At 38.2% G+C, this 16783-nt stretch overlaps 1 protein-coding gene and 1 long non-coding RNA gene across 13 annotated transcripts in view; one reads left to right on the top strand and one right to left on the bottom strand.

Annotated features, from left to right (window-relative positions):
* The window catches only part of ttll7 (tubulin tyrosine ligase-like family, member 7), a 160792-nt gene that overhangs the window by 8946 nt on the left and 135063 nt on the right, over positions 1 to 16783 (top strand). For all 12 annotated transcript variants that reach the window (XR_015502042.1, XR_015502041.1, XR_015502044.1 and 9 more), the window contains 5 exon segments: positions 937 to 1200; positions 4128 to 4265; positions 6336 to 6457; positions 9325 to 9392; positions 9502 to 9660. Coding sequence is in view for 7 of the 12 variants with exons in the window: in XM_087272643.1 (XP_087128769.1) it covers positions 1176 to 1200; positions 4128 to 4265; positions 6336 to 6457; positions 9325 to 9392; positions 9502 to 9660 (512 nt within the window). In the remaining 5 variants the exon portion in view is untranslated.
* Positions 8084 to 15054, bottom strand: LOC147841655 (uncharacterized). The gene is made up of 4 exons (XR_015502363.1): positions 13710 to 15054; positions 8806 to 10106; positions 8277 to 8735; positions 8084 to 8154 (listed from the first exon to the last, which is right to left on the bottom strand). It is a non-coding gene; the product is annotated as an uncharacterized LOC147841655 (long non-coding RNA).

Here is a 16783-nt window from a genome sequence, read left to right as displayed (position 1 = left end):
GTTGAGTTAATAAAGCATTTATCAACATACAAATGAACTATAATAATAATAATAAAAATAATATATAAGATATAAAAATGTTATTTTAACTAGTTTATTAATCATTTACTTGCACATTCTGAATAATCTTTAAAAAACGGCAACTTCTCTCAAATAACTGGTGTGAAAATGATGCAATGCTTAATTTAGTAATGAACAAAATTAAAAACAAAGTATGAAAATGTAATAATTAAGCACATTATATAGGTGCTTATAAGTCAAGTATACAGCATTTGTATCAGCCAACTTCTTACTAACGTCTGTTAATGTAGAGTTAATGCTTAACAGATAATGAATTCACTATTTGTTAATGCTTAATACATGATTTATAGTGTGTAGTTTTTATTAAGTGTCACCCAAAATTTATTTTTTGAGTGTTAAATTTGACAGTTTAAGGTAATTCATGGATGTAAATCTGACTTTTCAACATTACATGTTGCAACTTTCAGGCTAAGTATCATAATTGATAAATATTTAATATCGCTAGGCTTATTAATCATTTGTCATCTTCATGTCAGAAGAGCACATCGCTGTGCTGTTAGTTTGATGCTAGCGTTAGTTTTTCAGAGAGCGGGTTGCGTTGTTAGACGTGTGCTTTGCTGCGTGACAGATCACAGACATGTAAAGTGAACATTAGAATGTTAAACATGGAAAAAACCTCGCAGGCTGATGATGCGGCGGTGCTAATGTCGAGTTTGCTTGACAAGCAGCAGACAGACCCTCATGTGCTGAAGCCCCCGTCAGGCAGAAAGAGCTGATCAGTGAGGTGAAACCTGCTGTCAGCAGTGCTGATAGCTTTGAGTGACAGAGTAAACGTTTGGCCAGACTGTGCAGTTCCCTCCAGTGTGTCTTCTTTGTTTGACATTACCAATCTTCCTGTTTCTTTCTGTCTTTCAGACTCCTTGTCTGCCTGCCCATCTGTGGTCCTGTGGAGAAGCCCTGACCTCTTTCCTTATAGATATACAGTCCACAACCTGACTTCACTCTGTCCCCTGCCTCATGGTCTAAGTGGACAGATGATCCTGCCGCCTCTTAACATTGTTGCCACGAAGACAGTCAGAAGGAAGTAGACTTGGTGCCGAACTGTGTCTCAGAAGCCTCTGAGGCTGGGAAGCGAGAGGTCAGGAGTTTGAGATATGCCCTCACCCCCCAATGATGGAGGTACCGTACATTTGATGTAATTACAACAGCGACCGCAAATGATTATCCACAATACAACTCTTTCTGTCTTGGTGGTAGATTCTCTAGTAGGTGATGGAGATGTGTCTATTGATGGTGAAGTGTAATGAAACATATCTCAGTACTTTGACATTGGCTTGAGAAAGCCTTCAGAAATGTTGCTGTTGTTGTTTTTAAATCTTACAGTTACTAGATTTTCAGTTGGTTCACCAAAACTGGAAATTACCTCATTATTTGCATGTAGTGGAAAAAGGGACCTATTATGCAAACATCGTTTATAAAGGGTTTAAATTAAAGTCCCTTTAACCTTTAGGGGTTTGAGGGTTTTTTGGGGCTCTGGAGAAGTTTTGACATGCACTGGCATTTGGGTTGTAGAAAACAGACAAGCGCCTCTTTTTTTTTTTTTTTTTTTTTTTTTTTTTTTTTTTTTAGGTGTTTATTGTAACACAGACAGCATATACAGATATTTTAAACACTTTCAATAGTGTTTATGAAAATTCAGAGGATTTTCTTTAAAATTATACCAAATTTTTACGTTAACACCTCTTTTAAATTTGGGTAGGCAAACTCCAGGCAGAAATCTCAAAATAGCAGCAGAGTTTAACTGGCTAAAGTGTGATAACACTGTAAAAAGCACAAGCTGGGCTACAATAAGACCCAAGCAGAATGTTTGTATGTGTTTGTGTTTTTGAGAGAAATGTTTATGCGTAGTTAGTGGAAAAACTAAAATTTTGAAGTCACTGAAACAAGGCCGTGAAACACACAGAGAACATTTTTTCACAAGACTTTTGCACTGGATCTTGTAGCCTAGTGTTTTTGCTTCAAAATGGTGTGAGAAACATCTTGTTTACTTGCTCAGAGAAAACAATATAATGAATTAAAATTTCTAAGTCACTTTCTGAGTGAAAATGGTTTATGCAAGAAGGCTTGAATAATCATTACTAATGCAGTGAGTAACACCTGAGAAAACAAAGATCTGCATAATGAGCTGCATAATGAACCATCAGACAAGTATGTGAGAGTTTCAAGAAAGAATCTGAAAAAAAGTGTATATGTATTTTTTTGTTTGCAGTTTATTTAAAATATATTTAACTTTTACACAAATCAACTTGAGATACACTGGCAGGGGTGTCCAAGCTCAGTCCTGAATGGCCGGTTTCTGGCATGGTTTAGCTCTAACTTCCTTCAATACACCTGCCTGGAGATATCTAGTATACAGTTAAAGTCAGAATTATTAGCCCCCATTTATTTTTCCCCCCAATTTCTGTTTAATGAAAAGAAGATTTTTTCCACACATTTCTGAACATAATAGTTTTAATAACTCATTTCTAATAACGGATTTATTTTTATCTTTGCCATGATGACAGTAAATAATATTTGACTAGATATTTTTCAAGACACTTCTGTACAGCTTAAAGTGACATTTAAAGACTTAACTAGATTAATTAGGTTAACTAGGCAGGTTAGGGTAATTAGGTAAGTTATTATATAACGATGGTTTGTTCTGTAGACTATCAAAAACAAAAATAGCTTCAAGGGGCTTATAATTTTGTCCCTAATATGGTTTAAAAAAAATAAAAACTGCTTTTATTCTAGCCGAAATAAAACAAATAAGACTTTCTCCAGAAGAAAAAATATTATCAGACAGACTGTGAAAATTTCCTTGCTCTGTTAAACTTCATTTGGCAAATATAAAAAAATATATAAAAAATTCAAAGGGGGGCTAATAATTCTGACTTCAACTGAGATTAGCTGGTATAGGTGTATTTAATTGGAGTTGGTACTAAAATATGCAGGACACTGGTCCTCCAGGACTGAGTTTAGACACCTCAAGTATTCGCTAAGATTCCAGTGTGTTTGTTGACCACCAAACTGTTGTAAATCACACGTCTGGTGTGAAGTTTTCCCCTGGAGAAATGCAAGTCTATAGCAATTGATGATTGGGTCCTGTACTAGTAGTAGGCGGGGCTTCATTCTCCATATTGACCGTTACACTTTTCATCCATTCAGAACTATACCAGTAACTTGTCTTGTGTATTCTATAGTCATTGTTTCCAGCTTCTTTGTTTCCAATTTTAGAACCAGCTTCTAATGGGAAACTAATCAGAGACTTATTTTACCTCTTGTAAAAAGGGTCATACTAGGTCCCCTTTAAAGCTTCTTTCTTGTGTTAGACACACAAAATAATATTTAGAAAAATGCTGATTGCTGGAACCCATTGACATTTCATAGTAGAAAAAAAGTTAAGGTGGAAGTCAGTGGATAACCAAAATCAGCATTCTTCAAAATATCTTCTTTTGTATGCTACAGAACATTAATTTTTCTTTGGATTAGTCTCTTATTTATCACAGGTCACCACAGCAGAATGAACTGCCAACTATTCCAGCATATGTTTTATGCAGTGGATGCACTTCAGCCCGCAACAGAGTACTGGGAAACACCCATACACTTATGCATTCACACACACTCATACACTACGGCCAATCTAGTTCATCCAGTTCGCCTATAGCGCAAGTCTTTGGACTGGGGAAACCAGAGCACCCGGAGGAAACCCACGCCAAAATGTGGAGAACATGCAAACTCTACACAGAAATGTCAAGTGGTCCAGCTGGGACTCGAACCAGCGACCTTCTTGCTGTGAGCCTACAGTGTTAACCACTGAGCTACCATGCCACTTTCGACAGAAAAAAAAATCAAATAGGCTTTGAACAAGTCAATGAAAAGTAAATGATGAGAGAATTTTAGTTTTTGGATGAGCTATCACATTAAAGTAGTTTAGCGACACGTAATGCTGTTCTAACATCAGTTTTAAACAAAAACAAATGAAGAGAAATAGCTTTGCATTTCTCGAGCCAATATAAAAACCTTAGTAAATGATCAGTGGCTAAATGTTTCTTTATATTCCACAGACAATCAAAGAACATCCCCCATGAAAATGTCACCAGCTCTAACCAATCAGAATGGCGTAAAGAGGAAAGTGCGCACCAAGAAGAAGAAGAAGAAGGGATTCATCACAGCCAATGTTATAGGAACAAAATATGAGATTGGTAGGAATAAACGTTCGTTCTTTCTTTTTTGGTCTGAAGCAGGAGTGCCCGAACTTTTTCCAAAAAACTAAATTGATTGTAAATACACCAAACTGTAATACATAACTTTTTTTCCATGAGTAATTTCCAAATATTTAAAAATAACTACAAAACATTGCTTAAAATTATCAAAGATATTCACCCCAACCACCTCCCCATCAATCTTTCTGATCTCAAACAGGATAGTGGGCTAAGTCAAAGGTTAGTATGGGCCATCTTTGGCTCACGGACCCTAGTTTGGTTATCTGTGGTGTAAAAAGACATTAACAGAAATAGATTTGTTCTTAAAATAGACATTGCAGGGCAGTGGACAGTTAAAAACATTGAGGTCAAGCATTTTAAGGTAAACTTTAATTTTTATATGCTATTTATTGTTACTATTAAAGCAAAATACATTAGCTGTGAACAGAATGTGTCTTAATGTATATTTACAACAATGTAATACATAAATTATGACAGCTAGTTTAGAGCTTAGATCGGACCCAAAAAAAATTGAACTCGAGCCTGTGCACCTTGTGACCAAGCCTGACTCGGTCCAACACTGTAACTGTAATTATGGGTCCGAGCCCGATTTATACCTGACTATAAACTTGGCCAAATTTGCTCACTGGCCTCTGTCCATCATGGCCTCATAATCATCCGCATATCGTAATTAGCTTCATCACCTTGTCTCCTCTCCACCAATCAGCTGGTGTGTGGTGTGCGCTCTAGTGCAATTACGCTGCCGTCACGTCATCCAGGTGGATGCTGCACACTGGTGGTGGATGAGAAGATTCCACCTAAAAATTTGTATAGTGCTTTAAATGTCCAGAAAAGCACTATATAGTTGTAAGGAATTAACCCTTCATTAAGCCACACCCAAAAACCGCCACCCACCAATCGTGGCTTAGCAACTTCGCCCCATAGTAGACATACTAATAGCGAATAGGTCATAATGACTTGAGTTATTCATCCGGAAAATACAAATTTGCGAATCTGTTGCTAACTTTACTGAATTTCATATTTCCATCTATTTCAAGCTACGAATATTTGAAATTACAAATCAACAGAACAAAACCGAGATATGATCACAAACTGAGAACTTGCGATCAATATACTTTACCCGCAGCTGTTTTTCAGTCATTTATAAAGAGCACACAAACATACTGACAGTAATAGTTAACTTACTGTACATTGTTAAGGGTCAATTATGCTAATATTCGGCACAAATCCACCAGTTTCCCCTTTCTGGCTGTTCTTTCTATGAATGAATGATGTAGAAGCACTGTCCATGCATGTTTCCTCGTCGGTTACTATATTTCATTGCACACTAATTAATCTATCAGGCTTTTTAGCTAAAAAAAGAGAAATCACGGTTTCATTTGTTATTATTAGATTATTTTAAATTTCACCTCTCCTGCTGTGCATGAACTAAGCTGTTGAATGGTCAGCGTATGAGGCGGCTAGGCTAGCTTCAATTTTGATTGAATTATTCTGTAATCGGTTGCCTATTATGTGGTGAATATACTCCTGTAATGCATTCTGCAGTCCTTTTTTTTGTCTGGCTTTCTCAGATATCTCACCTGTTTGCCAAAAATGACTAATTATATCCCTGGCAATGTCTGACACCGGCGCACACACATTGTAAAAGCTGTGCCAGGCTGAAAGCTTGACAGGTGTAGCAACAGTAACTAAGGAGGGGAGGGCTTAGCGAAAGGTCAATTATTATTATTATTATTATTATTAATATTATAAATAATATATTTGTTACTCATTGGCTTAACCAAATCACTAATATCAATTTTATGTCCTGTTCTGATGCTAGATTTGAACATGTATGATTAGTTTGACCATGTCTTCTGAATGCATTGATTGGCTGATTGGATTTTAAAGGGCACAAGGATTAGAAGTAAAGGACACAAGGGTTTCTGTTAAAGAATTATATAATGATGAAGTCAGTGGTTTGTGTTCATTCAGTCATGGAAACAAATATGATTCAGTAAAGTCAGTCAATAGATATCATGGGATTTTAATTGTATTTTGTTTTATTAGTTCGTATCGTCATTGAGGAGCTGACCTTTCATAAAGCCAGAGATGATGACGAGACAGCCAATCTCATCTGGAATGACTCTGCCGTGCAACATGAGAAAATCGCTGAGCTCAGGAACTATCAGGTATTGGGGTTTTTAGATTCAAGAAGGGAAAAATAAGTTAAATACAAACATTTTGCTAAAGTTTGTGTTTGTCTCACTTTTGTCTTTCCGAAAACATTCACTGGCCATTGTAGATTGTTCAACAGAAGTAATCTAATTTACTGTATGTAAACTTTATGCCTAAATTACAGAATTCTCAATTCTCAAATTCTCAAACATATGGTAAAACAACAATAACATTATTAGGCCTGTGTGTAGGTCTACTGTTGCTTAAAATGCTAAATTTTGTACAGTCATTATGGTGGACTTGAACACTTTCAATATTTCCTGTTTGTTAATTCACAGTCAAGTGAGGACATCAGAATACAACTATTCATAATTTTAAAGCTGAATTATAATGCTTTAGACATATGCTTGTCATTGACAACATTATTTGACTATTTGTTTTCACTGGTAAAATGAGACATTTTTCAATATCAAATTCCTTCTTGCATTATATTCAACATTATATAGGCTAGGGTAGTTATACTGACACAGTAAGCATTTATTTACACGCACAACACTCCGTTTTCGCTATGAATAATAAAAAAAAAAACTAACAAATGCTTGTCGTAATCATAACTGTAAAATGCATAATGGCGTAAGATGTCCTTGCAGGCTTCAAATTCACTTCAGAGTGCGGCTCATGGCTGCCGTCACTGTAAAAAAAAACATGCACCCTAACACACGGGCAAGTCATTCTTTCAGCGCGGCTCTCAAACGATTGCTCTGTGCCACAAACCGAATATTATTTACAACTTTATCACCTGTTATCCAAAGCCTATGCAGGTTCTGTTCACTAAAGTAGGCGTTATTGGCGTGCAAGCACATGTTCTCGGTCGTAAACAAACAGCTCGCGGTCAGCTCAAGTGTGATTTTACGGCCGCGAATACATCACTACATTTAGACAGATATGACATTTCTGGGTGAATTATACCTTTTAAATACAGTGTGAGACTTTTAGCACCATTTGAGAGTGTACATGATGCTGTGAAGACTTGTACGGCCGCCTTTACGCTTCTCTCCTGACCTTGAAAATATAATTGGCTGAATCGTAGAAAACCTGAATTAAGATCATATGTGGGGTCGAATCGAGATCGTGATCTTTTTCAGATTAATCGTGCAGCCCTAGATTACACTATCGGTCCACACTACGCAGGAGTTTTTAAGCACCAAAAACTGAGCTTTTTGAAAACACTAAAGAGGCTGTTTTCATTTAAAAATGCTGCTGCTCAATGTTAGTGTGGATGGGGGAAAACGGAGACATCTGAAAACGGAGACGGTCCCCAGCCGGGGCACTCGAACCAGCAATCTTCTTGCTGTTGGGCAACATGGCTACCCTCTGTGCTAGAGATCTGCGCGGGACTAAATTTTGAAACCCGCTCCCGCCCGCACCCACCAGGTTTTAGCCCAAACCCGACCGCTCCCGCTTATATTAACAATTTGTGGTCCCGCTGCTCGCCGCGCCCGATCCTGCTAAAGAGCGGGGGAGAACAAAACCGAAAATCACCCAGCTATACAGTCCAGACAGCCAAGCTGTCTGTATAAACACACACACACAGCACCAAGCGCACACACACACACACACACACACACACACACACAGACAAAGTTCTCTCTCTCTCATACGCGCGCGCACTAACACACACACAAGCACCAAGCAGACACACAGGCGTTTGCTGTTATATCAACTCAAAGGGTTGTAATACCTTGCATCAAGTACCAATGTAATACCAAAAGGTTTTATATAAAGGTATATTAATACTGAGTCGCGCCAGCTCGGGGCCGCACTGCACATTACTCGGCTCGCTTACGGGCGCCGCATCTGGCCCGATTGAGTCCGGCAGCCGGGGTAAACCCGTTACCGACCACTCCCGAGATTTGTTCAGAAATTTATTCCCGCGCCGGAGAAATCTGGTCGGGTCCCAGACCTCTACACTGTGCCATCGTGCCGCCCCTATTTTTTTCAATACTATGTGAAATTATTATATAACATAAATAATATTTTGTAATATTGTAATTATTTTAAAACCACTGAAGTTACATGATCAGTTAAAAGACATCAGAACCATCTGTTCTGTTTAAAATTGTTCCATTTATTTTCTTTGAACATCAGCATGGTTTTAGGAAGTCGGAAACTCACTCCCAATCATTCATAACATGTCCATATGAAACAAACGAATAAAACAAAACAAATCTGTCAAATTTTCTGTAAGCTATCATGGTATTACTGCCCCAAACAATCGGCTTTAATGCTTTGCTTAAGAAAATAAATGGAACAATTTTAAACAGAACAGATGGTTCTGATGTCTTTTAACTGATCATGTAACTTTTAACACTAATCATAAAGTTGTTTTCTGTGTTTTCAACTGCACGTTGTGTTTTAAACGCTTGTTCTTCTGTTGTTGTGTGTTTTTTTCTTTTTTCTTTCCGGTGATCGGTTCGGCTGCCAAGCTACAGGTCATATGAGTCAAATTAATGGCCCTGTTCAGCCTCATTTGCTCAAAGAATACTGAAAAACTCTCCACCCTCTCTCCCTACCTCTTTGCATTCAAAGCAATTCATTCATCTGTCAGCACCTACAACTACACGGGCTCTGATGCAGAACCAATTACCTTGGCCCTTAGAGTCAAAATTGATCGTCTTTTTTAGTTTTAAATTAAAAACAATGTGGGGAACTAAATAGGGGTTAAGAAAGGTCTGACAACCACCTTTTGTTTTGAGTCTGTAATTGGACATAAATGTCAAAATATTATAGTCTCAGTTCAAGACTTGGGCTCTAATGTTGTGTTTCTCCTCTCAGAGGTGAATAACCGAGTGCCCTCTAACAGTATGATTATTTTCCTCAGAGGATAAACCATTTCCCGGGAATGGGTGAGATCTGTCGGAAAGACTGCTTGGCAAGGAACATGGCCAAGTGAGTTTGAAAACACGATACCATGTCAGATACATGACTGATTACAACTAACCTCCAGCCAACAAATATTGACTTTACTCTTTGTCTTTGTTCATTTTAATACCCTTAGAATGATTAAAAGTCAGCCTCAGGAATATAGCTTCATCCCCAAAACCTGGATCTTCCCAGCTGAGTGCACACAGTTCCAAAACTACGTGAAGGAGTTGAAACGAAAAGGCAAGCAGAAAACTTTCATCGTTAAGCCTGCAAATGGAGCCATGGGCCATGGGTGAGTCACAGCAAATCGAACGTTTTGCATCCTTTATGGCCTCGTGTTGTTCTTGAACGTTTTTTTAAACAGAGTATTAGTTGGACTGAGCGTAAATTAGTGCGTAATCGCATCCCAAATAAATGTCTGTTTTGACATAACATATGTTTGTGTAATGAAAGTTTATTTATATTTTGATATAAAATATATACACACACCGGCCTCTTTATTAGGTACATAAGCATCAGAATGGGGAAGAAAGATGATTTAAGTGACTTTGAATGTAGTGTGGTTGTTTGTGCTTGACGGGCTGGTCTGAGTATTTCAGAAACTGCTGATCCTCTGTGATTTTTATGCACAACTATCTCAAGGGTTTACAGAGAATGGTCCGAAAAAGAGAAAATATCCAGTGAGCGGCAGGTCTGTGGGCACAAATGCCTTGTTGATGCCAGAGGAAAATGGCCAGACTGATTTGAGCTGATAAAAAGTAAACGGTGAATCAAATAACCACTCGTTACAACAGAGATGTGCAGAAGAGCATCTCTGAACGTTGAACCTTGAGGCGGATGGGCTACAGCAGCAGAACACCACACTGGGTGCCACTCTTGTCAGCTAAGAACAGGAAACTGAGACTACAATTTGCACAGGCTCACCAAAATTTTACAATAGAAGATTGGAGAAATGTTGCCTGGTCTGATGAGTCTTGATTTCTGCTGTGACATACGGATGGTAGGGTCAGAATTTGGCATCAGCAACATGAAAGCATGGATCCATCCTGCCTTGTATCAAAGGTTCAGTCTGGTGGTTTTGGTGTAATGGTGTGGGGGATATTTTCTTGGCACACTTTGTGCACATTAGTACCAATTGAGCATTGCGTCAATGCCACAGCCTTCCTGAGTATTGTTGCTGACCATGTCCATCTTATGACCACAGTGGACCCATCTTCTGATAGCTACTTCCAGCAGGATAACGTGCCATGTCATAAAGCACAAATCATCTAAGAATGGTTTCTCGAACATGACAATGAGTTTGCTGTACTCAAATGGCCTACACAATCACCAGACTTCATCCAATAGAGCACCAAGCACTAGTAAAGTGTACCTAATAAAGTGACCAGTGAGTGTATGTGTATAATACAAATAATATATAAATTTAAGTATCTTTGAAAAATGTAAATGTTTTATGTATGTAACAAATATTTATTTTGAAAGCGATTAGAACTAAAAATTTGTCATTTTTGTTGACCTGGTAATACATATAAATTTACTGTACATATTAAATAATTTAGCTGATGGTTTTATTAACATCATCTTAAAATGGAAAATAGAATTCAAGTAACGTGCTGTGAAAACAGTGCATGCAGCATGTTTTCTTTAATTTGTTTTAATAAAATATACAATATCACTATATTCATAAAATATAGTCATATGAGCAAAGAGTCAAGTGTGTGGTGTACTCCAGTGGAACATTGTGATGAATCAAGGATTCAGTTCTGCCTTGGAAAGGATGAATTAAAGGGGTCATTCCTTCATTCAACCAGAGAGTCTGTCGTAGATGCTATTAATTTCCATTGGTAAGTAGCTTGGCAGTAGGCATATGGAGTTCAGACCATATGCATAATTGGATCTAGGGCCGTGCAATATTATTAACAACTGACATTGCAATGTTTTGTATTTCTGAAATATGATTATAATTTAGGCCACTCAACTGAGACTGCACTGCTCTCTGTCGTGGAGGATCTCAGAATGGCTAAAGCAGACTCTAAATCATCAGTCCTCATTTTGCTGGACTTGTCAGCTGCTTTTGACACTGTCAACCACCAGATCCTGCTATCTACGCTCGAGTCACTGGGCGTTGCGGGCACTGTTATACAATGGTTCAGATCTTACCTCTCTGACAGGTCATTCAGGGTGTCTTGGAAGGGAGAGGTGTCCAACCTACAGCATCTAAACACTGGGGTACCTCAAGGCTCTGTTCTTGGGCCACTTCTCTTCTCCATCTACACATCATCTCTAGGACCAGTCATCCAGAGACATGGATTCTCCTACCACTGCTATGCTGATGATACCCAGCTATACCTCTCTTTTCATCCTGATGATCCCTCGGTTCCAGCTCGTATCTCAGCCTGCCTGTTGGATATTTCACACTGGATGAAAGATCATCATCTTCAGCTGAACCTCGCAAAAACGGAAATGCTTGTAGTTTCTGCCAACTCGACTCTACACCATAACTTTTCAATCCAGATGGATGGGGCAACCATTACTGCATCCAAAATGGTGAAAAGCCTTGGAGTAACGATTGATGACCAACTAAACTTCTCTGACCACATTTCTAGAACTGCTCGATCGTGCAGATTCGCACTCTATAACATCAGAAAGATCCGACCCTTCTTATCTGAACATGCAGCTCAACTCCTTGTTCAAGCTCTTGTTCTCTCCAAACTGGATTACTGCAGCTCTCTACTAGCTGGGCTTCCAGCTAACTCTATCAAGCCTCTTCAACTGCTCCAGAATGCAGCAGCACAAATTGTCTTTAATGAACCTAAACGAGCACATGTCACTCCGCTGCTAGTCCGTTTGCACTGGCTGCCAGTTGCTGCTCGCATCAAATTCAAAGCTCTGATGTTTGCCTACAAAGTGACCTCTGGCCTTGCACCTTCTTATCTGCTCTCACTTCTGCAGATCTATGTATCTTGCGTTCTGTGAATGAACGTCGCCTCGTGGTTCCATCCCAAAGAGGGAAGAAATCACTTTCGCGAACGCTCACGCTCAATCTGCCGAGTTGGTGGAATGAACTCCCTAACTGCATCAGAACAGCAGAGTCACTCGCTACTTTCAAGAAACGACTAAAAACTCAACTATTTAGTCTCCACTTCACGTCCTAATCTGCAATTGCCTCTTTGAATATCACACTAACTGTACAAAAAAAAAAAAAAATTACTAATACTACTAATACTTCCCTTCTTAGACTTTACAGACCTGAAACTTGCCTATAGCACTTACTCATTGTTGCTCTTAGTTGTGTAAATTGCTTCCTTGTCCTCATTTGTAAGTCGCTTTGGATAAAAGCGTCTGCTAAATGACTAAATGTAAATGTAAATGTAAATGTAATTTATTTAAATAAATACCATCTAACAGTATTGAAGTACAGAAATTAAATCATCAAATATAAAACAAGACATTAAATAATTAAAACCCCTTATCAAATCTATTGACAACACACGTTTTTGTCTTGGAACAATTTTGAAAATTATTATTTTTTTGATCCACTTCAAATGTTGTCTACTATATTTATTGTAGAAATAATTTATTACAATTAATCTTTGTTAAAGCTACACATTTGATCATTTCTTGTGCCCAAAGGTTTTAAATTCACTTCTTACCAAATAAAAAAAATATTTTTTTGGGGGTGGATTAAGCTATTCATGTGCTCTCATTTCTGGTTAACTATAATCCCAACTCAACATTGCAGATCCAGCAATGTGACTATTGGAGATTCACACATTGCTATACGGAAAAGAAATATTGTGCAGCTCTATTTGGATCTGAAGTGAGCTTTGCCTTTGTTGAAGTTTTGGAAAGTTCATTCATTCATTTTCTTGTCGGCTTAGTCCCTTTATTAATCCGGGGTCGCCACTGCGGAATGAACCGCCAACTTATCCAGCACGTTTTTACGCAGCGGATGCCTTTCCAGACACAACCCATCTCTGGGAAACATCCACACACACTCATACCCAATTCACCTGTACTGCATGTCTTTGGACTGTGGGGGAAACTGGAGCACCTGGTGGAAACCCACGCGAATGCAGGGAGAACATGCAAACTCCACACAGAAACGCCAACTGAGCCGAGGTTCGAACCAGCGACCTTCTTGCTGTGAGGCGACAGCAATACCTACCTGGGGGGGGATGGGGTGCATAAGCTGGGAAGGAGGGGGTTGGGCCCCAGGTACTGCCGCCTACCTGCCCCCCGCTGTACACGTGGAGTATTGGACAGTTGCATATTCTTGTCAAAAACTATTAACATGAGGCTAAAATGTGTTTTCAACCACATAAATGGTATTTTTTATACTTATTTTTTTTTTTGCTAAATTGCTAGTTATTCTCTGAAAGATATATCATTGAGTAAGATAAATGCCTGGTCTACAATACTTTAATGTTCCTTATGACATTAGAAGTGAAGTACGAAAATTTTTAGATGCATAAAAGATGATAAATTCGGAAGTTACCTAGTTAGAGTGTGTTGAATTAAGTTTGGAACTGAACTATTGGGCAGCGACCCACCAGGAGAGGTGTTCCATGTTCTGCTTGTTTCATGTTCCATATGGTAAAGCATTAACTCTGATATTGCAATAGACCTGAACTCTTGCCATAATAATAAACCTAACTTCAACCCTATACAAATACTGAAAGCTCATACCTATGCTGAAGGTGTACAGCAGCAGATGGGCCACTATTTATTTATGACTGTCTTATATCCTCTTGTAAATTAATATTTCTATGGTCATGCGCTACAGCAAGCCGGTACTTATTAAAACGAGAAGTCATCAAACGTTGAGTTATTATGCTGCATTTAACAAGTGAAAGAAGATCGTCTGCTAGGCTAGAGATTAAATTTGAAAAAAAAAAAAAAAGCGTAGCGTGATGCAGGAAATTAAGTTATATCTACCCACATAATTTATTTTTCAGGCTGAAAACTAAATGAATATTGTTTGTGTCTAAGCAGAGGCTTGTTAAAAACGGTGCAGGGCTAAAAGACGAGATCCCCATTGGTGCCAAATTAAACAGTCAGCCAAAGTGGGTTTTGATTACCTGCCATCAGCCCTCATCAATCATGTCATGCGATTCAAACAACCCCATTATCCTCTACAACATAGCACAACACAAGCTACTGGACGCTAAACACACACCTAAGCCAACGGTCGCTTGGAAATGAGACTGGAGACGGTCTGCCAATACGGTAGAGATAAGGAAGACTGGCCAGTGTGCTGCTTTTGGCCGAGCATCAAATTCAGATTCTCTAAACCCTTTGTAGTAGCATGAACAATTAAGACTTTGTTTTACATTATGAATTCCATTTTTATTTATCAAAAAAAAAAAAACTTTTTCTCTTTTAGGTAAGTTATGATTATCAAATTTGTTCGTTATGCTTAAAAGCAGAATAATGAGAGAGATATTTTTGGAGTAATTGTTATAACTTTTCTTGAAAGTCAAATTTACATACAAAAATATTATTATGCCTCTGAAAAAGCTCAGATGATGGTGTCAAGGTTTTGGAAGTTTCTGATTGGCTAATTGACAACATTTGAGTTAATTGGAGGCACAACTGTAGAATAGTATTTAAGGAAAGACTCAAACACACTACTTCCTTTTTTCCTTCCTTTTTGACAACATGGGAAAGTCAACAAGCCAGAATCAACAAAAAAGCCAGATTACAATTTGCTAAATTACACTGGGAAAAAGACCCAGTCTTTTTTTTTTTTTTTTGGAGACGTGTCCTGTGGTCTTATGGAACTAAGATTTAACTAAAATTAGTTTGGCCGTAATGACCAGTGTTACATTTGGAGGACAAAAGGGAAAGCTTACAAGCCTAGGCACACCATCTCAACTGTGAAGTATGGGGGCGGCAGCATCATGTTGTGGGGCTGTTTTGCTGCAGGAGGGACTGGTCCACTTCACAGCAGAGATGGCATCATGAAGAATAAAACATTGTGTCGAAATACTGAAGCAACATTACAAGACATCAGCCAGAAAATTAAAACTTGGCCACAAATGGGTCTTCCAAACAGACCATGACCCTAAGCATACTGCCAAACTAGTTCAAATGTGCTTTAAGGACAATAGAGTGAATGATTTGGAGTTGCTATCACAAAGCCCTGATCTCAATCCTGTAGAAAATTTGTGAGCAGAGTTGGAAATGCTTGTGCGAGCAACACAGCCTACAAATCTGACTCAGTTCTGTCAGGAGGAATGGGCAAAACTCCTTCACACTACTGTGAGAAGCTTGTGGAAGGATACCCTAAACATTTGACCACAGTTATACAGTTTAAAAGCGAAGCTACAAAAAATATCAAGGAAATAAATGTAAACTTTTGACTGTCTAGAAATTAATAAAAATTCTCAAAAACAAATTCTCTCATTATTCTGGCATTTAACAAATGTAAATGATTAAGCAATCCAACTGGAACTAAAATAGGAAAAGTTTTGTATGATTTAACATCAGGCATTTAAAAAAAAAAATGTTTGTTCCTTTTTTTAGAGTGTATGTAAACTGCTTATTTCAACTTTATGTGGCATTTCCTATTGACAAAAGAATGCATTCAAAATGTACTGTAATTAATCCTGCAAAGCCTCCAGGAGCCCCTTCTTACACCAGTATAAATGAGACTCAATCAAAGTAAGTCATTTTTAATTGAGAAAATTAGGCAGTGCTATCTGGGTCTTTTGGCCTTTGTTCCTGTTTGAGCATTTTCCGCAATTTCATTCTTGTACTAAACAAAAAACCCTAAATGGTTCAAATGCATCATGAGCCACAAGAGAATCTTTTCCGTTCCTGAGAACATTCCGTTGAGTTTTAATGGCGGTGAACCTCCGCATCTAATTGCACCAAGAACAAGCAAACAACTTCTGCTACAATATTTATCAGCTGAAATAACTGACAAATGAACTGTGATAATAAAAGACCCTTAGGCAGCTTGTGATCTTTGAAAGATGGCGTCTCAGGTAAATGCTGAGGCCTTGTGCATACCGGACAGAGTGAAACATGTAACCAATTAAGGCGATGTAGAACATTAGCTGTGTATTTTCCCGTTAGAACTGTTTCTTGTTTGTTAAATATCCACTTTTTACGTTTGGTACTGAGAACACATGAACTTCTGTATAAAGGCCAAGAGCTGGAGATCTGTTCAACCTCAAAACTAAAGAAAATAGATGATGGCAGTGCTTGAAATTGACAGAGACATCTGGTCCTATTAACCTTAGTCTAGTTTGGGTTCACGGATCAGTGAAAGAAACAGTACTCACCATCTCTCTTTCTACAAACTACCTTTAGAAAACACACTATTTCATCTCTCTCACACTTTCCCAGACACTTGAACCAGCTTGCACCAGAGATGTTATCACTCCAATTTATCACTTAATCACTCC

This window comes from Danio rerio, chromosome 11 (assembly GCF_052040795.2).
Source record: "Danio rerio strain M-AB ecotype USA chromosome 11, GRCz13ab, whole genome shotgun sequence".
Taxonomy (NCBI): Eukaryota; Metazoa; Chordata; class Actinopteri; order Cypriniformes; family Danionidae; genus Danio; species Danio rerio.
Note: the sequence above shows the minus strand (reverse complement) of the source record. Positions and strands in the feature narration are given on the sequence as shown.